Source organism: Malus sylvestris, chromosome 5, assembly GCF_916048215.2.
Source record: "Malus sylvestris chromosome 5, drMalSylv7.2, whole genome shotgun sequence".
In the NCBI taxonomy this organism is placed as follows: Eukaryota; Viridiplantae; Streptophyta; class Magnoliopsida; order Rosales; family Rosaceae; genus Malus; species Malus sylvestris.
In genome coordinates, this window is record NC_062264.1 from 45,047,475 (window position 1) to 45,068,013 (window position 20,539).

The 20,539-nt window shown below is 39.5% G+C and overlaps 6 protein-coding genes across 9 annotated transcripts; 2 read left to right on the plus strand and 4 right to left on the minus strand.

Annotated features, from left to right (window-relative positions):
• Positions 1 to 14: 14 nt before the first annotated feature.
• Positions 15 to 4,218, minus strand: LOC126622397 (uncharacterized). Of its 2 annotated transcripts, none has more exons than XM_050291116.1 (6): positions 3,825 to 4,218; positions 2,614 to 3,607; positions 2,325 to 2,512; positions 1,204 to 1,240; positions 1,000 to 1,067; positions 15 to 886 (listed from the first exon to the last, which is right to left on the minus strand). In XM_050291116.1, exons 1-6 carry the CDS (start codon positions 3,920 to 3,922, stop codon positions 424 to 426), a joined length of 1,848 nt encoding a protein of 615 aa, XP_050147073.1. In that variant the 5' UTR covers positions 3,923 to 4,218; the 3' UTR covers positions 15 to 423. The 2 variants fall into 2 exon arrangements, with proteins under 2 accessions (XP_050147073.1, XP_050147072.1); XM_050291115.1 differs by having other exon boundaries at positions 15 to 907.
• Positions 4,219 to 7,147: 2,929 nt separating this feature from the next.
• Positions 7,148 to 10,464, plus strand: LOC126624199 (calcium/calmodulin-regulated receptor-like kinase 1). The gene is made up of 7 exons (XM_050293236.1): positions 7,148 to 7,634; positions 8,451 to 8,604; positions 8,807 to 8,933; positions 9,267 to 9,352; positions 9,449 to 9,520; positions 9,615 to 9,818; positions 9,900 to 10,464. Exons 1-7 carry the CDS (start codon positions 7,273 to 7,275, stop codon positions 10,188 to 10,190), a joined length of 1,296 nt encoding a protein of 431 aa, XP_050149193.1. The 5' UTR covers positions 7,148 to 7,272; the 3' UTR covers positions 10,191 to 10,464.
• A 1-nt stretch (position 10,465) lies between these two features.
• Positions 10,466 to 13,146, minus strand: LOC126624200 (anthocyanidin reductase ((2S)-flavan-3-ol-forming)). Its single transcript, XM_050293237.1, has 6 exons — positions 12,823 to 13,146; positions 12,055 to 12,221; positions 11,759 to 11,959; positions 11,452 to 11,611; positions 11,143 to 11,359; positions 10,466 to 10,922 (listed from the first exon to the last, which is right to left on the minus strand). The coding sequence occupies exons 1-6, from the start codon at positions 12,950 to 12,952 to the stop codon at positions 10,778 to 10,780; spliced, it is 1,020 nt and encodes a 339-aa protein (XP_050149194.1). The 5' UTR covers positions 12,953 to 13,146; the 3' UTR covers positions 10,466 to 10,777.
• Positions 13,147 to 14,552: 1,406 nt separating this feature from the next.
• LOC126622987 (protein HEAT-STRESS-ASSOCIATED 32-like) lies at positions 14,553 to 16,520 on the minus strand. 3 transcript variants are annotated; one of them, XM_050291645.1, is made up of 3 exons: positions 16,114 to 16,520; positions 15,793 to 15,997; positions 14,553 to 15,148 (listed from the first exon to the last, which is right to left on the minus strand). In XM_050291645.1, the coding sequence occupies exons 1-3, from the start codon at positions 16,171 to 16,173 to the stop codon at positions 14,844 to 14,846; spliced, it is 570 nt and encodes a 189-aa protein (XP_050147602.1). In that variant the 5' UTR covers positions 16,174 to 16,520; the 3' UTR covers positions 14,553 to 14,843. The 3 variants fall into 3 exon arrangements, 2 of the variants coding, with proteins under 2 accessions (XP_050147602.1, XP_050147601.1); XM_050291644.1 differs by having other exon boundaries at positions 14,553 to 15,166; XR_007623549.1 differs by having other exon boundaries at positions 14,982 to 15,114; positions 15,793 to 16,520.
• Positions 16,521 to 16,542: 22 nt separating this feature from the next.
• Positions 16,543 to 17,811, plus strand: LOC126622988 (protein DESIGUAL 2-like). Its single transcript, XM_050291646.1, has 3 exons — positions 16,543 to 16,721; positions 16,891 to 17,096; positions 17,171 to 17,811. The coding sequence occupies exons 1-3, from the start codon at positions 16,623 to 16,625 to the stop codon at positions 17,400 to 17,402; spliced, it is 537 nt and encodes a 178-aa protein (XP_050147603.1). The 5' UTR covers positions 16,543 to 16,622; the 3' UTR covers positions 17,403 to 17,811.
• LOC126622989 (histone H2A.6-like) lies at positions 17,654 to 18,436 on the minus strand. The gene is made up of 2 exons (XM_050291647.1): positions 18,170 to 18,436; positions 17,654 to 18,030 (listed from the first exon to the last, which is right to left on the minus strand). Exons 1-2 carry the CDS (start codon positions 18,356 to 18,358, stop codon positions 17,821 to 17,823), a joined length of 399 nt encoding a protein of 132 aa, XP_050147604.1. The 5' UTR covers positions 18,359 to 18,436; the 3' UTR covers positions 17,654 to 17,820.
• Between the last annotated feature and the right edge of the window lie 2,103 nt (positions 18,437 to 20,539).

Consider the following 20,539-nt stretch of genomic DNA (forward strand, 5'->3'; position numbering starts at 1 on the left):
AGGAAGGGAAGGAATGAAAGTAAAAGAACACTCTTTAAACCAAGAATCTCTATCGTAAAACTCTTGCTACATCTGGCCTCGTAGGCAACAGAACACTCTTTTTCCACTTAAGGGGAGGAAAATCCAGTTCTACAATGGTGCCATTGGAACCACGAAAATGAAAAGACAAATAGAGAACACAATGAGATGAGTCGTAGAGATAAGACGTCTCTCGGGCTAGATGATTGTAACCAATTTTGTATGGCAATAACTATTCTCAGGAAACCGGAACAATTCTGGTGGAGGCAGGGACTCATAAGCAAATGTGGCTTGGTCGGCCTGCTTGTTGTCCCAGCTACTTGAAACGAGCAAGTTCGCCAGCAAAACTCTGAATCTCTATACCACGAAGTGATGTCGAAATGGGAGCAGGAAATACTCGAGCATTTAGTAACCATTTATCTGAGGCCTTGGAGTTGGGCCCATCAGCCGAGAAAAAGGCTGTGCCCGGCCAGGAATGCCCCTTTGGCCGGCAAATCGATCTAATTTTGGATCGGAGACTGATCTGGAAAATGCTTGGGCAAGCTCAAGAGCTGAAGCCGCTTTCCCATGCTGCAGGCCAACAGCATCAGGGGAAGATGGTTTTGGCTGTTCAGGCTTCCGCCAGGTCTCTGGTGATGGCGGCCTCTCCGACTGTTGCTGCGGTCTCTCAGGCTCTCTATTGTTCCTCCTACTGTCATTACGCCAGTTCTTCTGCATATCGATTCTCTCAACATCTACCCGATTATCCCTCCTATCAAATTTCTTTCCAGTCCTCTGATCAAAAGGATGATTCTCAGCTTTCTCACTGTGGCGAGAAGGATTTGCATGCACAGGAACTCTATCAGGCCTGGCAACTTGATGTTCAACCCTGGCAACTTGATGTTCAACCCTTCAAACAACAGTTATTTGTTCGTAAGTAAAATACCCAAATTTCCAAACTTATATAATAGAAAATTTCTGAGATAGAAAATAAGTCACTACTTGTCAGAATGCTGAGCTGTGTCTGGATTGGTGATCACAACATCATCAACCCCTCGCTCCTTCAAAACCTGATATACAAACAGAACAGGTTTCAGGAATGGGACATGAAACCACCACCAGCACTAAATCAAGACAATAGTACTATTAGGCAATGGTCATGACCAAATGGAACTGAAATATCAAATCTTGGATTAAAAAACTCACCAGTTCTCGTGGGCGAGCACCACCAAATAATGCAACTCTGCATCAATCACGGATTTCATTTGATGTTACTTGCAAGTATCAATGTAGAAACCCAACACTAAAACAAATAGTGCATATTCTATTGCAAATGACACCAAGAAGTAAGAGTGGAAGGGTAACGTTTCTGTCATGCTACAAATTCAATCAATGCTTCTCTAATAGCTGCTGGACTCCAAACGCAAATTGCTTAAGCAGAATAGTGCGAGAGGAGGTGGGGGTTCAGGGATAGTAGATTTAGGTTCAAATATTCATGTAACCATAAAACAAAACAGAATTACTAGACTCTGAGAGCAACAATAGTGGCACATCTTCATCTAGAAGTCAAGAAAATAAAACATATATAAGACAATATTGACTTCATTTGCAAATTCTGTGGACAAAAGTGGAAAACAAGATTTTAAATTTCTCCCTTAATAAAAATATATACTGTATCCAGAAATTGTACGTAATATAACCAACCCATGGGATTGAATGGCCTCAAATCAAGCCAACCTTTTTTGGAGCAACAACCGTGAAAATATATTTACTTCTATGAAGGAAAAAGTATAATCAAAGCAGGGTATATGACAAGATAGTGGTTAACTAAACAAGCAAATTGAAACAATTTTACTTTTTATTCCGGCCGAGAATTTCATTCAGTTTTTAATTGTTGGGCTAAATATCATAATTTCCATATAACAGAACCAGAAAGGGGCCGAAGGCCCTATGCCTACTACAAGTAAAAAATGGCAATAGGACCAGAAATACGACCCAAAGTCGAGAAAGTCTCAAAACTATCCAACTCGTCCAAAATATGCTCAAATTTCAGACAAAGACGAATTGAACTACCCAAGCTCCCAGACCTCAAACCAAATTCCCAGCCCAAAATTAACAACTAAAACCTTTTAAATTAACATAGTGATGCACCATACTAAAATCGCCATCAAGCCTCCAATTATTTTGAGCAGATAATTTTTTTAATTGTTATGGAGAAAAGATCTCTACTGTTTCACAAATATTTAAGACACCACATTCATCCTCCAAATTTTTACCAAGAAAAGGGATAGACTAGAAAGGAAACCACAATCAAAAGCATTGCATACCTGTCTCTTTTGGCATTTAGTTCCAAATGTTCAGGAGGCTGAGATCGGGGCTTTAAATTCAATTTTAGACGGTCCACCGCCAGTTTACCACCATCAGAGCCTGCCGAACCAGGTTTTGGAGCATTCATATATCCATACGCTTCATTGACAGTTTCCACCTGGACGGACTCGGTCACCCTCTGGGACTCCTATAATCAACCAAACAATGAGAATTTAGTGCATTCAGAGCAAGGTGGAACCCCATAGATCCAAGAATCTCTATAACACACTTTGATAACCATGTCAATACCTGTGCATTAACAACTGGAGCTTCCAAACCCTCCAGTGGCTTTGTTCTTGGAAGTAACTTCAACTTGGGTCGCTCTACAGGTTCTGAAGACGCTGCGGCCTGCACTTCAGCCTGGCCAAATTTTCCATCAGATGGAGCAGGTTGAACCCTGTTGTTATAAACAGTTGGCCTCCTTTCTCTAAGATCTGAATTAATTGGAGCCCTAGAAATCTCGTAATCAGGTAGCTGAACACCATCATGAATGTGAAGACCCCTTTCTGCGTGTCTTGCCAAGGCTGCATCATAATATTCCTTTTCAACAATCACATCTGGCCTCCTGTAAGTATCACTACCAGAACCCTTGGAATGCAATCCACTCTCTGTTTCGGGAGATCTAACAACCTCGATATTTGTCTGGTAATTGATTGAAGGCTTTGATTGCCATCTACCCGAGGACACCTTATCGAGTGCACTGGCATGGGCCAACTTTTGAACAGCACTTTGTCCAGACCAAGAAGATTGCACCGGCTCAGATATACCCGCCATCTCCTTCCTCATTGCCCATGCATTTGGATAAGCCCCACCAACACCACGCCCGCCATTGCCACCTGAGCTCTGCGAATTACCTCCAACATGAGCTGTCTCGCTAACCCTCTCTGAGTAAGAACTCACGGCGGCCACACTCAGTGATTTCGGTGCTGAAGCCCACCCTTGCACGCCGGATGACACCCCTGCAGATACAAACGCCTGCTTGGGCTCGGCACGGGTCAGGGGAACCCGAATGCTATCATCGCTGATGGTCCTGCGTGGCATCGACCCACCATCAAGTGGCTTGCGCTCGTCCTCATCAAAATTCCGGCCAATGTGCACGGAGTGAGTGAGAAACGGAGTCTTGTCATCGAAATGCCTCGTGGCTGGAGATGTGTGGGGCCGAGAACGATGATCGGCCCGCCCCGTAGGATTTCCCCACGCGGTGGGTCGGTCGTAAGTTGAACGATCCGTAGGCCTAACAACTCTGCAGACCAAAAAAATCCAAAATTGGTGCGAAAATCAACTAGGGTTTTTCAATCCATCGCTCTAGGGCGAAAATCAAAGCAATTACAAAACCCAGATCCAAAAATTGGAGATTTACAGATATGAATCAAAAGCAATAGGCTTTTTCAATTCCATAATTTCCCATAACCATAAAACAAAATATATAAAAATCAGGGAAAAGGGTAAACAAGACTTACACCCCAGGAGCAGAAGGGAGAGGGAGATCAGAGGGAATCGAACCGCCATGGAAGTCCTTGAGCGTCATGGTATTCCCACTCACTTTCTTCTTCGACATCTTTCTCTCCCCTTCCTCTCTCTCTCTCTACTTTCTCTCTCAAGATCTTCCCTTTGATTCAATTTGTAGATTTTGATAGGGAGATTGGGATTGACGAGGACAGAGATTGGATTGGAGGAGAAGAAGCAGAGGGAAAAAGCTTGGGAACTTTGAAAGATCGCCTCTCTGCTTCTCTCGGAAGAACTATTTCTCGCTTATTAGAACTCCTTCACCGCTTGCGTTCTTTCCTTCCCGTCCGTAGTGCTCGTTGGGCTCTCTATTTGATGATGATAGTGTCTTTCCCCTGATGCTGGTCCTGGCCGTCCGATCATTGACCGACCTATGAAATCTACTATAAGATATTCCCTCTTTTTTTTCTTTTTTTCTTTTTTTTTTCCCTCAAAATGTTTTTAAAATACAGAATAAATTACATAAAACTACCTCAACTATGAGTCGAACTACAATATCATACCGCATGTTTTAAAAATGACAATATCATACTTCCGTCAATTTCTTTGTTAATTTTTCTGTTAAATACTGGAGTGGCATGAGACGGAACCCACACCTACCCAAGTAGATAAAAATATTAATTAAATATTAATAAATTATTTTAATATTTTTATTTAAAAGCATGTGGGACCCACCCCTTCTATCTCCCCACTCTCACATCCGATCTCTCCATCTCTCTCTTATTTCTCTCACATTCATTCTTCACATCCATTTTCTAGATTTCGATGCTTAAAGCCCGCACTCATTACAAACTCACAATTTAACGATTCAAACCATAAGCCCTAAATTTCTCTAATTCTTAATTTCATTTTTGATTGATTAATCGTTGCGGAAGAAGAGATGTCATCCTTGGCTTGTTGCGTGGACGCTGTTGTGGCACCTCCCGCGTCGCCGATCTCAAGCGTACCTCCGACGACCATCACCACCACCACCGTCGCTAACAATTCCCATTGGTCCTCGTCTTTCTCATCCGACCTCTACCGAATCGACGCTGGGGCGAACCCTACTTCATCGTCAATTCCTCCAACAACGTTGTCGTCCATCCTCAGAGGAAGGCCACTTTGCCGCACTAGGAGATGGATTTGCTGAAGATTGTGAAGAAGGTTTCGAGGCGCCTTCGATCTGCTCAAGAACCGACTTGAGTGGCTCTAGGGCACATTTGATCTGCACAATCCGGTCCCAAGACTACGGCTCCCACTACCAGGGCGTGTACCCAGTGAAAGGGGAGAAAGAATGGATGTGAGAGAGATTGGATGTGACTCATGTGAGAGAGTGGAGGGAAATGGGTTGTTGTAAATATGGAAGGAATGAGACGGCGGTGCGGTTGAAGAAGAAGTCGGATGAAGAAAACCCAGAAAAAGGGGGAGAGAGATCGGATGTGAGAGAGGGGAGAGAGATAAGGGGTGGGTCCCACATGTTTTTAAATAAAAATATTAAAATAATTTATCTTTAATTTATTAATATTTAATTAATATTTTGGAGTATGTTCTGCCTCAAGTCAGGTCAGCATTTAATAGAAAAATTAACAGACAAATTGACGGAGGTATGATATTGTCACAAATTCGGAAGATGAAGTATGACATAATCATTTTTAAAACATGAGGTATGAGATTGTAGTTCGACCTATAATTGAGATAGTTTTATGTAATTTACCCTAAAATATAAAGGAAAACTAATGAAAAGGGCTTGAAAACTTTGAGTTTTAATGATAAGAACAAAATAAATGGTAAAATGAATAGTACCATGTTTGAATTTTTAATGTAAAAATGTGATTTTTTGTTAAAGTGAACAATACCGTAGGTTTTTCGTTAAAACTCCAAAAATATAAATAGTAAATTTTATTTAAATATACAAACAAGACAACAAAACTAATGAAGTTTGAGAGATGCTAAAGTTGTAAACAGTTTACATTGGTTGGGCCCGTTATGGCACGGGCAAGGCATGCGGCTCTGGCCCATAATGTTACACTTATCGTCGAATTGTATCATTACTCTAATAGATGCGGTTCCACTAGCACATATGGGTCAGGATGACATTTTAAGATTAATATGACTTAATATTAGTTATATTTATCTTAATAACATGTTGAAATAAGTTTTTTCAAATTTTAAAATAATTAAAGTTTGTTTTAATTAAGTCTGTATGTTTAGTGACCTAGCCCAGCACAGCTCGGTTTTCATGGGCCAGGATCACGAGCAGGATTGGCCTTAATGTTCTATTAAATAGGTTGCCCCAAGAACAATTTATTTATTAAGTGGGCCAACCTTAACACTACCCAAGCCTACTTGGGCTGACTTTAAATGAGTCAGGCCAGATTAGCCCGTTTGACACCACTAATCCCCACATAGAAGAATGCAAGCATTATCCTATATAAATTGGGAGTTTTAACGAAAAGCCCATGGTACTGTTCACTTTAACGAAAAACTATATTTTTACACTAAAAAGTCAAACTTGGTACTATTCACTTTACCCTTTATTTTGTCCTTATCATTAAAACTCAAAGTTTTCAAACATTTTTCATTAGTTTTCCTATATAATAGGTAAGTTAGTTTTTGATCCTCCTCCTCGTATCTTGAATATCAATTTGTTAAAAGTATTTTGCTTAGTTAGATCTAGTCCTTGGATTTTAGTCATAAAAATTAATTATGCTGAATTCTAATTAGAGAAAAAAAAATTAGATGATAAAATCATATTTCCAGTAAATTAAATTATAGCCAAAATTCTTAAATCCTAGCCCTTTTGCGATTTGCATGTATGCAAAACTTTGAGAATGCTCTTCAATCATGGTATTTAATATAAAATGAAAAGAATGCCTCCATCAATGAGATTTTTATGAGAATATCTCCGTTTATATGGTATTCATCCAAAAGCAGAATAAATTAAAATCACAATCCACATCCCATGAACATGATTTTCAATCCTTTTGTGGTGTGTATATATAATTAAGAGTATTTTGTTAAAGCGATTATTAACATGTTTAGCAAAAAAAAAAAAAGGTTATAAGTGTTTTAAGGTGAAGCACATAAAGTTTTATTTTCAAAAAATTATTGCATTTTTATTAAGCTAATGCGCTGTGTAACAATGTGATTGTCGCTCCCAAAAATTTAAATAATGTGGTTAATTAGTAAATGTGATAATAATAATTAGATTCTAATTTAAATAGATTTGCAATCTATTAGAGAGCCATTCACAATTAGACACCAAACTTACCCCTTATGTACGTCCACCTTTAAACGACCACACATTCTTCCTCTTTAAAACGACGTCAAAAAATAAACAACTTGCTGAGCTTTCGTCTTCCTACTCCAACCACTCACTCACCCATCGGCACGCCGTGGTTTTGCGGGTAGTTTGATCAAACAATGGAGTCGAAGTCGATCACGTGGGATTTGGTGATCGGCATTGCGACGGGGTTCGCATTAGGATTGTTGGTGGGAATGGTGGCGCTCTGCTGGGCCAGAATCCGTGGGAGGAGGTGTAGGCGGATACAATCACAGAAGTCCATTTCAGCCCAGAAAGAGACGGCGGCAGCCGCAGTCGCAGGCAAGGGAGTGAGTAACGGTGGTGCTGACTCCTCCAGCAGCACCATCACCGTCTCCGAGCCCTCGAAGTTCGGGCAGGACTCCCCTAGAAATTCGGAGTGGAACAACATGCCCATGTGGCTGGTGGGACTCCGGCGGAAGAGCCTCGTGTCCGCTTGCGGTATTCCCAAGTATTCTTTTAGGTATGTATGTTTGTAAACACGTATATTCTGTATGTATTCTGAATTTTTGTATGTCTGGTTATTTACGGAAGTGGGTCCTGAATTTGCCCGCACGTTTCACTTTGGTCCTTCAATTAAGTTTTTCTTTATAATTTATTTTAAAAGTACACTCCAATTGCAACACGTGTCTCAATACTAAGTTGACACGTCAGAAATGGCTACTGGCACAACGGGGTGGTGTCTTACTGCACTATGAGAGATTTTTCAGTGTGACCGTCACACGAGGTGGTACATCACGTATTCCTATATAAATGGTGGGTTATGTGTGTTAAAAGGTTAATAACTTAAAAATTAAAATTTTCCACCACTTACATAAAAACACGTGGTGTACCATTCGTATTCTCGTCACAACTAAAAATTTCTCCGTGTGAGGCAATTATAAACCATAGAATTTGATGGACATTATTCAACATGTACAACTATGAGAAAAATATGCCACAATAATTTAGTATTACACTCGCAATCTATGAGATTTGTCAATCTATAAGATTTGAACTTACTTACAAGCAAAGAAGAGCATAATTAGACCAAAATATTTAGTGGCTCTAAACCATGAGCTGGACCGATTACACTCCCCTCCCCAAGTTGATCTACATTTTCATCCTTCGCCAATTGCTTATTTCTATGATTTCCGTCTTTCTTTGAGTACCTAACAAGTAAACACTGAATCAAAAAACCAAAGTGAAACACGAGTATAAATTCAGAAGCCAATCTCACAATTTACCTTTTATTTGTGGAAAGTTATTTATCAGATTTTTTTTTTGTTTGTTTTGGCAGAGATATACAGGAGGCAACTTATAACTTCGCAACAACGATTGGACAAGGAGCTTTTGGACCGGTTTACAAAGCCCAAATGAGCACTGGTGACACTTTTGCCGTCAAAGTTCTTGCTTCAAATTCCACCCAAGGCCAGAGCGAGTTTTTGACTGAGGTAAATTCATACATTCATAACACAAAGATACTGATGGGATGCATTGGTGTAAGATGCATCGGTGTTTGAATGGCTATATTAAGCCGTTAAAATCCAACTATGTAAATCTAGCAGTCAAATATATCGGCGTATCCATACTTCGATTAATTGCATTGTAAAATCTTCTAACATTCATTACGCATGTGCATATATGTGCGTGCAGGTTCTGTTACTTGGAAGACTACATCACAAGAACCTTGTCACCTTGGTCGGATATATTGCAGAAGTTGAGCAACATATGCTTCTTTATAAGTACATGAGCAACGGCAGTCTGTTTTCTCATTTGCATGGTAACAACTCTCACAAAACCCTAGATTTTTCATCCCGCAACGCGCCGGTTTATTTGATTTCCTAACACCAATAGACACATCTTTTATCGTTTAGAGCCTCTTGAATAATTTCAAGAAATATGTGCAAGTATAACCGATGGGACACTAAACATGTAATAACTGTACATAAATCAGAGTTTAGTGCTCATTTGGTTTAGTACCGATCCTTCACCTTACGGTCATAATTTTAATTAAAAGTTTGTAACCGGCTTTATTGTTCATATCTCGATAATGCTTTAGTTTTGTTCGACAACAAGGAAACTCAATTTAAGATTCATCTGTTTGGAAATGCAGATGAGAATCATAAGCCATTGAGCTGGGATTTGAGAGTTGACATAGCTCTCGACATTGCGAGGGGATTGGAATACCTGCATTATGGGGTTTGCTTTTCATATCAGTTTCCTGCAAGTCAACACCACTGATTTGGAACTGCCTACTTAAGTACTTATCCATCTCCATTCTCCTTCTTATTACAGGCCGTTCCTCCTGTTGTGCATCGCGACATCAAGTCTTCGAACATACTGCTGGATCGATTGATGAGGGCTAGGGTATGTGACTCGCGCAGAACGTTTTTGGTTTCTGAAATCTCTCCTGTTTTTGGTAGTGTGCCGATGAGGTTAATTACTCTTAACAATTAAACAGGTTGCTGATTTCGGGCTTTCAAGACAAGAAAAGAATGAAACTCGTTCGTCAAATATCAGGGGGACATTGGGATATGTCGATCCTGAGTATGTGTTGACGAAGATGTATACGAAGAAATGCGATGTTTATAGTTTTGGAGTGCTGCTCTTTGAACTTATTACAGGCAGGAATCCGCAGCAGGGTCTCATGGAATATGTGGAACTTGTAAGAATTCTCTCTCCTTTTCAAAAACTAGAAGTAACGGTATAAGATTCGCATTGTATGACTATTCATGCCGATTTCTAGGCTGCTATCGACACGGAGGATAAACTGCGGTGGCAAGAGATTGTGGATCCCCGCCTTGATGGAAAATTCAACGCAGAACAACTCTCTAACGTTTCTGATCTTGCGTCCAAATGCGTGAGTAGTGTCTCCAGTAACCGGCCTTCGTTGAGGGACATTGTACAGACATTATCGTTGATTTTGACGACGATGCATAACATGGGGAACCACACGCATTGCTCAACTCCTGCAACTGAAGAAACTTTCATTGAAATAGATCTGCTGGAGAATGAAGATGTTTTGATTGAACGTTGAGGGGGACAAGTTGTTACCAAACTCATAACCTCAAGTCTTGGAATTGTACATCGAACTTGTTCATGCTTATTCTTCTTCGTCTTTTATTTTGTTTTCGCTTTCAATCTGCTTACTTCGTGATTTTAATTTTCGTTGTTAATTACTTTGAGATTTTATTTTCTTTTCGGAGAACAATCATGTAGATTAACTTTATCGTTCCACATAAGTAAACATGTCGTAATTACTCGGTGGGAGCACCTTTTCCATAGTGCAGGATTGAAAAGGGAAAACACAAGTTTGCCAGTATCAGGGGAACCACATGTATTTGATACATCATCATTCGACGGTCAGAGATGATAATTGTACACCATTCTTGTTGTTCAGCAGAAAAGCAAGCATCTAATTCTCATCAGAAAGCAACAAGAAGCCGCTGTTACTTTGTTGTTGCTGCTCGATTTTATTACCGTTTGCCAAACTCAGCAAATTAACAAGGAACGTATGGTAAGCCAGACGATAGATAGATGGCTAGCTAGCTAGAAACACGCGGATTAGACACATGTTGTGATCCATATAACAGGAGGATCATAAGCCAGCGAGACTCAGTTTTTCTAGTTCTGCAGCAACCCCTTGGCCTTGAAGTACTCCACAGTTTGGTCATATATTTCTTCGATGCCATACTTAAAATCGAACCCCTCCTGGATAAGCTTCTCCGAAGAGATGATCAATTTGGCCTTGGACGGAAAATTTCCAAACCTGCAATTGCAACGGAGAATGAGAAAACCATCCAAAATTGTACACTAGCCAGTTGAGCTGGTGGTCTAAACCCTTTGAACAATCAATGCAACTTGCCTACTTTAAGTTCCAAACCTTAATCAGAATCTTCTTGGTAGAAGTACTAGTACTTAAAACTATGGAACAAAAAAAACAGGAATTAAGAAATCTAGGTTTTCGAATACTAGGATTACGGGCTTACTCAGTGGGGACTTTGTACTGGGGGTATCTTTTGTTGAGGAACTGAGCAAGCTCAGGAACGCTGGTGTTGGCAGCACAGCAAATGTACCGACCAGAAGCAGATTCCTTCTCAGCCAAAAATATATGCGCCCGGCAGACATCCTCCACATGTGAAATGGATATCGAACCTGATAGCATTTGCATACCTTTCAAGGCCATATTTATGAGGAAATCATTTCCTGTAAAACAGTAAGAGATATCATCAGAACACCATGTGTATCGGAGATATAGTGCAAGTAGTAGTTCATCGTTCTAGTTTCCGGCTTCAAACCTGTGATTAAAGACATGGCAAGGCCGATACTGCTGGGGACGTCTGGAGTGAGAGAAGGACCAGCCATAAGAGAAGGGATCACAGTGATGAGATCAATATTGTTCTCTTCAGCGAATTTCCAAGCTGTCTTCTCAGCTAGTGTCTTGGAGGCAGGGTACCCCTGAAAAGTTGAGAAATTTGAGAAAAAAACTCTCGTTTAATCAGTGTTGCTTTCCTAGGCGAATTTCTAAACAATAACCCCATTGTCTTAGCTTGAGCATTACATACAGAAGATAAAAGATTAGACACAAAGGATTTGGTGATTTACCCAAGTGGGTGGCTTTACAGTAGTCAAGAACTCCAAATCACTCCAATCTTTTTCGTCCATGACCAAACCTGTTCCCTCAAGTGTATTGATCGAAACTGTAGCAGCTGATGATGTCAAAACAACACGCTTAACTGTTTTGGCCTTCACACACGATTTCAGAACGTTCAGTACCCCTTGGATTGCCGGTTTGATCATGTCGTTCTGCTCATTGACAATGACATTATTAGCACAATACTTAAGCTACATGAGCTCTACAGAATGCAACATTTAATCAAGAAATTATCATAAATCCGTACCTCCGGGTCCTCTGAGGCAAAGTTGACAGGGGTTGCAACATGGAAAACAAGATCACAACCTGCTATCGGAGCATCGAAGCTCCCTTCATCAGTCAGATCTCCTGCTAAAATCTCTAGCTCACCCAACTCTTGTAGTGCTGTGAGGTGGGAGACCTTCTTGTGATTGTCTGCACCCAATTGTATCAGAAAATGAAAACCAATTCATGGCCAGCACAGTAAAACAAGAATTTTACTGATACCAAAGTTCAGATTGTTCTCAAAATTTACTGATAACCTACAAAATTACCTAGGCCTCTTTGTAGTCCAACAGTAAATTCAGATCGGTAATTAGATCATTCTGTGAACTTTTACCTTATCTTGTTACTGATACCTCTAGCCTAATGGTCATATTGGAGTCAGTAATTACATCACAAGTACGGCGTTTTGAAGTTTGAATTCTTTTTGTTTAGAAACGAGAGAAAAGAGAAATTTTTTAGTATGACGGTACTAGAATGAAGCTAGGTCATAGCTACACAGAACAGCTTAAACAGAAGGACTGAAAGTGGGGCAGCAGCCTGAAGTAGTTTAAAATAAAGAATTTTAACGAAAAGTTTCCGGTAATGTTCATTTAACGAAAAATCATATTTTTATACTAAAAAAATTAATCATAGTACTATTCACTTTAGCTTTATTTTGTCTTTTATCGCTAAAATTTAAAATTTTCAAATTCTTTCCATTAGTTCCTTTTAAAATATCGTCCGAGAAAAAAAGGGGAAGAGGGAGTCTGACCTGGGTCTCTGACGGTGGTTCTGACGGCGTAGCCCTTCTGGAGCAGCAGCTTGACCAGCAGAGACGCCACGAACCCGGTGCCGCCGACGACGCAAGCCGTCTTCTTTGAGATGGGTTGTTGGGTGGCCATGGCTTCCACTTCCTCTATCAAAGTTTGAACTGGAAAGGTGGCTGGGAATTATGGGACTGGTGTTTTCTGTTTTGTGTACTGGGGGCTTTACTGGTTAAATAGACCGCGGAGGCGTTGTCGCTGTTGTTGCAGAAGTTCATCTAATCCGATCGGAAGAGGAAGAAGGTGAGCACGTGACGATCTAGGCACCACCAACAATTTTGGTCCTTCCGTCGTAAATACCGCCCCAGGTCAAAGGAGTTTTTTTTTTTTTGTTTTTTGGTGAAGAGGTCAAAGGAGTTTTTCGACATAACAGACGGGAGAACCTACAGTTCAACGGAACATGGAAACAGTGAATGGTCACGTCCCAGGCTAAACACTGTCAGTGACTCGGTCGTTTATGAGGGATTTTTCACTGGTACATCAAGTGTAATTATACAAATTATAAAATATATGTTTTACAAAATTAATAACTTAAACAATAAAATTTTTCTTCACTTACTTAAAAATATGTAACGTATCATTCGTGTTTCAATCATAATAAAAAATTTCTCGTCGTTTGTCCATCTTCCAGGTTGAGATGAACTAACATTCTGAAACGTGCAATCACACTAGTAGGCCATCTTCCACTCAAAGCACCTACCCCAAAAGGGAAGGTGAAATAACATTTGTATACTTTTTTTCTCTTAAGAAAAAATATAATTATATTTTACACTTTTTAAATTCAGAATGATTAACAAAATGTCAGAGTTTCATTTTTCTTGTATTGAACTTAAAAAGTATTGAAATTGTATTAATTTATGTTTTTGATTTGATTGATTGTATAATATTTTATTAAATTGATAACATAATGAGCTTAAAACTCTTGAAGCATTTTCAAATGAGATATAAAAACTAGCAGCACCAATATTTTTCATTCGAAAAGTTAAATTTGATGTAATATGACATAGATTGTTAGACCTCACCTTTGTTGCCAAATTGACAGTAGCTTCAATTTTTTTTAATTAATTATAAATGAATTTTGTTGATGCACAAAATCGGTGAGGACTTTGGTACAACATAAAATGTCAAGTTTGTGACTTTTGCTAGATTGCTCCGGTCACTAGTGTAGAGAAGTATGTAAATGGATAGAGACAGGTAAGCAAACACAAAATGTATGTGGTTCACCCAGATTGGTTACATCCACGGAATAAAGGAGTTCTCATTAATTGTGAAGGGTTTACACAAGTACATAGGTTCAAGCTCTACTTTAGTGAGTGCTAGTGAATGATTTAGTACAAATGACATTAGGAAATATTGTGAGAGAATGATCCCCTTTTATAGAAGAGAGTGTCTAGCTTTATTCTGACTTTGACACATGTCATGCTGTGATTGGTCTCTGATGTTGACACGTGTCTCGCTATGATTGGCATATGATGTCGACACGTGTTGCGCTGTGATTGGTCTTCTGGTTGGAGGGAAACTCTTGTGGATCTTTGACGGTATAACGTTGATCGGTACTCAGTCGTTTCGAGATTGGTCAAGTATGGTACAAACAAATTTTATTAATTATATTTTTGGAGAGTGTTTTAAAACATTTATTATAATCATTTAATTGATGTTTCGGACGGAAAGAAAAACATAGGCGGTCAAATCCATATTTTATATTTAAAATTTGACATCTCTTTTGAAAATACTCTTAAATGGGCTAATGTGTACAATTTTAAAACTTTGTCTTACAAGGAAAGAGATCATCTCCAAATCTCTTCCACCAAGGCCACCGGATCAAGTGATCCGGGCCTTCCAAATTTCATCCATTGGCAAAAAATTATCACAACCTTTTAAAAATCAAAATAGGTGAACTATTGGATGAAATTTAGAAGGCTCGGATCACTTAATCCGGTGGCCTTGATGGAAGAGATCCGGAGAAAATCTATTTCTGTCTCACAATGCGAGAAATTAGAACTTCATGGTCTATTTTAAAAATCAACTCAACACCATATAGTTTTTCTTGGAGAAGACCATATTGTTTTAGGAACCACTCTGATGTTCTCGGATATGAAGCTTCGAACACGGTCCTCTCCGCACCAAGACGCCCGATGACCTTTGCGATTATGTCTGCATGCATCGAGCCAGCGTGTTTACGGACATCATCAGCGTCGATCGTTCTCATATCGGCCCCAGCTTCTAAGCATCTCTCAGCCCTTGTAAGCAGAAGATCAACGTCTTCAACAAATTCTAAACAAAGACAACAATCTTGTTCATAAGTATATAACCAGTAAACATACAGGTGCTCCCATCTTTCGTGTAATATGATCAGAGCACGCGGCAAGAAGATGTTACCATCACAGTCGAAAAGCAATAATCGGAAAGATGAATGCAAGAAGAAAAAATCATCAGTCTCAGAAAATGACTGCACAAATTTTCATCGAAGTAATATCAGTAAACACACACTTGGGGGCACAGGGTCATCAGAAACATAAGACCAACATGGTTTTCCTTTCACAACTTGAACAATTCTTATTCATGGTATCATGCAGCCCAGTGATCAAAGCGAAACAGATATCGAAATTACATACACCCGACAGATTTGATGATTTCATGCCATTAAACTGACATTCTACATTTCTTAAGGTTGAAGCCCTTTTCTTCCTCCTATTTAGTCCTTTGTGCTATGCTATTTGTTTGCAAAAACGAACTAACCTTCGCATAACAGCGGAACAAAAGAACGAAGAGTGGCGATTAAGTTGTTTAAGCTTGGAGCTAATAAATGTCCCAATAAGAAAATCTACAAGTTCTATGCAGAGCTCTTCCGACAATATCTAGCTATCAAGGCAAACATATCAATCACTAATTGTTTCAGGAAAGATTGCACAGCATACCAGATCGTGGGCTCGAGATAGCATAGGCTCCAAATGCTCTGCCACCTACAGGTATGTCAGACTTGTTAAACCTGATCGCAAACTGTGACTTCGCTTTCAGACCACCTATCTTAATCAAGCTAACGAATCTCAGAAGAGTTTCTTCAGGAAGTTCAAGAGATCCATCATTCAGATCGATTGTGTTAAACCCCAAGCTCTTACATTCCTGAGGAAATCATAACAGGACAGTGAATCAATGGCACTAATAACACCATACAAATACATATACATTCACATGGAAATTACTCGGATACAAAAAGTCGCGGAGCCACTCTAACATACAAAAGAAGGGTCGAAAACACTGCCCTGGCCACTCCAATGTACAAGAAAGGAGATCGACATCAATTCAAAACAGGTGATTGCACTGCCCTAGTCGCTTGAATCTTTGGAAAAATTGGATCAAACCTGGGTGCAAACACGCAAAAGCACTACCCTAGCCGCTCCAATCTCCCAAAAAATGACCATGTGATTCCTGGACAAAGGAGCTTATGGATATGAAGGAATAATTTGAAGAATGTGATTCTTCTCAGCTGTCATACACGTAAGCATCAAAGTTAATCTCCCATTCCCATTCCCGAACCCAATTCCATTGGAACGATACTCTGCTTTCCTTGCTCCCCATGAAAGGAAGCCAAAATTCAAAAAGCAAAGAATAACAACAGGCATAAGTAAGAACTGTAGAGACAAGAAGCTTTTACCCAAAAACCATACCTAATTTCCCCTCCTAATCTGTCAGATAGACAGCCTCTCGTCCTCCTTCTCCTCCTGCTCCTTCAACCAACCCGGCAAAGATGGTTAAAAACATGACTCCTCTCATCTGCGTCCCGCTCTTGATTATGGACGTCATGGCTGGAATACTTGGGATCCAAGCTGAGATTGCTCAAAACAAGGTAATCCAGTCATTCTTCCTTGCAGACAAATCACTCTTCGACACGTATGCATAAACTTCTTATTCCTTGATTATAACGAGTTAACGATGGCACGTGTAACGAGCCAAGCAATGCCCTTGATTTCAATAACTAATATATAGATGGAAATTCCTCGGCATGTAAAAAACAGGTGCACCATTTGAAGGTGGGGGTATTTGAGTGCAAAGACCAAAGTTACCAAGCCTTCAAACTAGGGTTAGCTGCTGCTGTGATCCTAGCAGTTGCACATGTAGTAGGCAATTTGATTGGTGGATGCATCTGCATAAGGTCCAGAGAAGATTACCAAGAAACCACAGCAAACAAGCAACTAGCAGTTGCTTTCCTCATCTTATCATGGTAATTACAAACATTAATTAACTTTCTAATCATGATTAGCAATTTAGCACAAGTCTAAAATCTATATCCTGCAGGATAACATTGGCGGCAGCACTTTCACTGCTGATTGCCGGGACGTTGTTAAACTCGAAGTCGAGAAAATCGTGCGGCTTATCGCACCGTCGGATTCTGTTGATAGGAGGAATCTTATGCTTCTTCCATGGATTGTTCATCATTGCATATTATGTCTCTGCCAAAGCCTACATCAAAGAAGGGAAACCCATACCACAAATACACAGCAACCCAACCGGACCTCCTCCAGCTTAATTAACGAAAATCCAATTCTGCATTCTCCAGACACTTGTCCATTTTTGTTTCGCAGCATTAATTGTGTATTTCCAACCTCTAATATTTTTCAAAGTAAATGGACAAGAAATTCTTATCCAGTAGATAAACTTGAAGAACTGCTCAATCAACCGGAAGTTTTCAAATTTTGAGAAACCCCAATTCGAATTTCATGTCAAATTTGTTTCTTGATATGCAACCACTAAATTTAAAACTTCAAAGTGGAGATTGAATTTAATGAACAACAAATTGGACCCAGAATTTCATTTCTTTCAAGTAGATTGAATATTAAAATCACAAAAACAACCCAAAAACTGCAAAGCTAACCTAATCTAAACCACACTAATCTCCATTTTTTGTCCTCTATTTTTACAAAAGGGAATCAATCGAAGCTCAAATTCTAGTCTTCGGCGGGGCCAGATTTGCCGGTGCCGGTTTTCTTGGGGAGGAGCGTGTTGTGGATGTTGGGCATAACGCCGCCGTTGGCGATGGTGACGGAGCCAAGCAGCTTGCTGAGCTCCTCGTCGTTCCTGACAGCCAGCTGGATGTGCCTCGGCACAATCCTCGTCTTCTTGTTGTCACGTGCGGCGTTTCCAGCCAATTCCAAAACCTAAACAAATCAAAGTTTAAGAAAAATCAACTTTTATTCTACAAATCAAAGTTAAAAATAAAATTTTAAAAAAAAAAAAAGACAAGAAGAAAACGATGCAAAATTGAAGAGCAATTAAGGTTTAGATTGAGAAATTGACCTCGGCGGCGAGGTATTCAAGGACGGCGGCGAGGTAGACAGGGGCGCCGGCGCCCACACGCTCGGCGTACTTGCCGGCTTTCAAGAACCGGGCGATACGGCCGACGGGGAACTGGAGACCGGCCTTGCTGCTCCGAGATGTGGCCTTCTTGGCGGCACCGGAGCCGATTGATTTTCCTCTTCCAGCCATGGATTCAGAGAGCGGAGGATTCAGATGAGAGAGAGAGAGAGAATCTCAAGTATTTGCGAAGTGAATGAAGTAATGATTTCGCGGGATGAGTGGATTGGGGAGTTTCTAGGTTTATATAGGGAGGTTCGCCGCTTTGGGAGAACTAGAGCCAATGAGAGGGAGTCACGCGGATCGCAATCTGTGGCCGCTTGTTTTAAAATATTTGGACGGTTGGATGGTTATGTTTAGGCTCAGGTGGTTCGGTTGTGCTTCTGTATTTGTGTGGAGCGGGAAATACAAATTTTCACTGGGATTAAATATGGATTGACCAATTTTGACCATGTGCATTTCAAATTTGTTTTTCTTTCCATGCAGGAAATATTCTACACAATTTAAAATTGTAATTGTGCTCTTTATTTATAAATAAAAGGTCTTAAATTTGATTCTCGCTAAGACGAATATGAATCATATTATTACTAGTCCAACCCAACCCCTTCCCTCTAGTTTAGATAATATCATTTCTTAAAAGTGAGACTCTTTATAAACTCTTATGATAGATTTTTCAGTATGAGGTATTAAATATCGATGATATCGGAAATATCGGTCGTCCAAAAACACGGAAATTTCGATAGAAATATCGGGATATTATCGATATCGATAAAAATTGAATAAAAACCACGAAAATTGTAAGAAAAACTTGGAAATTTTTATTGAAACTTTACAAGATGTTTATTTAGTCAATTATCTATTAGTTTATCACAAAAAATTGGAAGGAAATGCATAGCATGATAGATATAACTGATTTAAGTTGATTATATAGCGAGCTGGCAAACATTGTGAGTGTATAAAATATGTAGTAATTAATTAAAGAAGTTTAAACACACCATAATCATTTATATATAATAAATTAGTACAATATTTTATACTTTATATATTGCATGGTAAAATACATGAGTGACTTAGCAAGGTTTAAAATATCGATGATATCGGAAATATCGGTAGTCCAAAAACACGGAATTTTCGATGGAAATATCAGGATATTATGGATATTTTAGACCATATGACCGACACACGAGATGGTACACCACGTGTCACTATACAAATTGTCGGATATGTGTATTAAAAAGTTAATAAATTAAAAAATAAAATTTATCATTACTTACATAAAAGCATGTGGATATCATCCGTCAAAAATTTCTCCTCCAACACCTCATATTTGTGTCATAATTCCCGTGTCATCGTTATAAAATTATGTGCTAAAAAGATGAGGTGGAGAAGAGTCTATTTTGAGAGAATTTCGTTATCCACCTTGCGCTGCTCCAAATCCCACATTCCCTCCCCATTCCTGTCTCTCTCTTAAATCCATATCGAATTTGAATCAAAATCCCTATTTGCACTTCCACCTCTTACCTTCAGATACAAAGGGCAACACATTTTTATAGATTTGCTGCTCTCCCATGGCTCCCACCGGGAATCCAAAACCCCCAGCCACCGCGGCCACAGCATCAACCTCAACCTTTCGACTTGGACAAATCATTTAAACTCACAAACCCAGAACCTGTTATGCACAAATCTTCAAGAACATGCAAACCCCAGACTACTCGCTTGCCTGTTCTTGCTAATATCGCTTTAACGTACAGCTAAATACCGAGCTTTCGCTCGGGATTAGATAACGGGACTGGAAAATATAAGTGACAATATTGTGGGATTTTTTCTTGGGGATGAATTGATCGATTTTGATTTCTCACTTCAGAAAATGACAAAGCAGAGGAGGAGAGTGAAGGTGTGAGGTAAGAGAGAAAGAAGAATGAGTTTGACTGTTTGTACCAGGCAGCATCTCAGAAGCATGTCAAGTACCAATTCAGGGGAAAATAGAATCAATAGATCCACTGCCTGGCCACTGGTGCAAACATTTTGGAGATAACGTAAGACCTCCAAGCATGTCAAGTACCATACCACCCGGAAGATCATATGAAAGACTCAATCAAATGATTGAAACAACTACAACTATAACGATAATGAAGCACGTCTAACGAATTAAAATATGAACATGTTTTGAATGATCTTATTTGACCATTCTCTTATACGCTAAGATTAGTAACCGAAAACAAATGCAGCAATTCAACACACTCAATAGTGCCACAACATTTGTTTTCAAATGTTCGAATAACCAAAACAAGTACAAACAACGTAATGTACCTA

Bases quoted from the DNA above. Each gene is read 5' to 3' on its own strand.
- LOC126622397 (XM_050291115.1), bottom strand. From the start codon at position 3,922: ATGTCGAAGAAGAAAGTGAGTGGGAATACCATGACGCTCAAGGACTTC. The intron at 2,513-2,613 runs GTATTGACATGG...GGTTGATTATAG, and splicing joins CTCCAGTTGTTAATGCACAG to GAGTCCCAGAGGGTGACCGA. The intron at 1,068-1,203 runs GTGAGTTTTTTA...TTTGTATATCAG, and splicing joins GTGCTCGCCCACGAGAACTG to GTTTTGAAGGAGCGAGGGGT.
- LOC126624199 (XM_050293236.1), top strand. From the start codon at position 7,273: ATGGAGTCGAAGTCGATCACGTGGGATTTGGTGATCGGCATTGCGACG. The intron at 8,605-8,806 runs GTAAATTCATAC...ATGTGCGTGCAG, and splicing joins AGAGCGAGTTTTTGACTGAG to GTTCTGTTACTTGGAAGACT. The intron at 8,934-9,266 runs GTAACAACTCTC...TTGGAAATGCAG, and splicing joins TCTGTTTTCTCATTTGCATG to ATGAGAATCATAAGCCATTG.
- LOC126624200 (XM_050293237.1), bottom strand. From the start codon at position 12,952: ATGGCCACCCAACAACCCATCTCAAAGAAGACGGCTTGCGTCGTCGGC. The intron at 11,960-12,054 runs GTACGGATTTAT...GTCAATGAGCAG, and splicing joins TTGCCTCAGAGGACCCGGAG to AACGACATGATCAAACCGGC. The intron at 11,612-11,758 runs GTAAATCACCAA...TCAACTTTTCAG, and splicing joins CTGTAAAGCCACCCACTTGG to GGGTACCCTGCCTCCAAGAC.
- LOC126622987 (XM_050291644.1), bottom strand. From the start codon at position 16,173: ATGTCGATCTCCTTTCTTGTACATTGGAGTGGCCAGGGCAGTGTTTTC. The intron at 15,998-16,113 runs GTATGTTAGAGT...TGATTTCCTCAG, and splicing joins GTGTTTTCGACCCTTCTTTT to GAATGTAAGAGCTTGGGGTT. The intron at 15,167-15,792 runs GTATGCTGTGCA...CTTATGAACAAG, and splicing joins TATCTCGAGCCCACGATCTG to ATTGTTGTCTTTGTTTAGAA.
- LOC126622988 (XM_050291646.1), top strand. From the start codon at position 16,623: ATGGTTAAAAACATGACTCCTCTCATCTGCGTCCCGCTCTTGATTATG. The intron at 16,722-16,890 runs GTAATCCAGTCA...TGTAAAAAACAG, and splicing joins CTGAGATTGCTCAAAACAAG to GTGCACCATTTGAAGGTGGG. The intron at 17,097-17,170 runs GTAATTACAAAC...TATATCCTGCAG, and splicing joins GCTTTCCTCATCTTATCATG to GATAACATTGGCGGCAGCAC.
- LOC126622989 (XM_050291647.1), bottom strand. From the start codon at position 18,358: ATGGCTGGAAGAGGAAAATCAATCGGCTCCGGTGCCGCCAAGAAGGCC. The intron at 18,031-18,169 runs GTCAATTTCTCA...TGATTTGTTTAG, and splicing joins TTGAATACCTCGCCGCCGAG to GTTTTGGAATTGGCTGGAAA.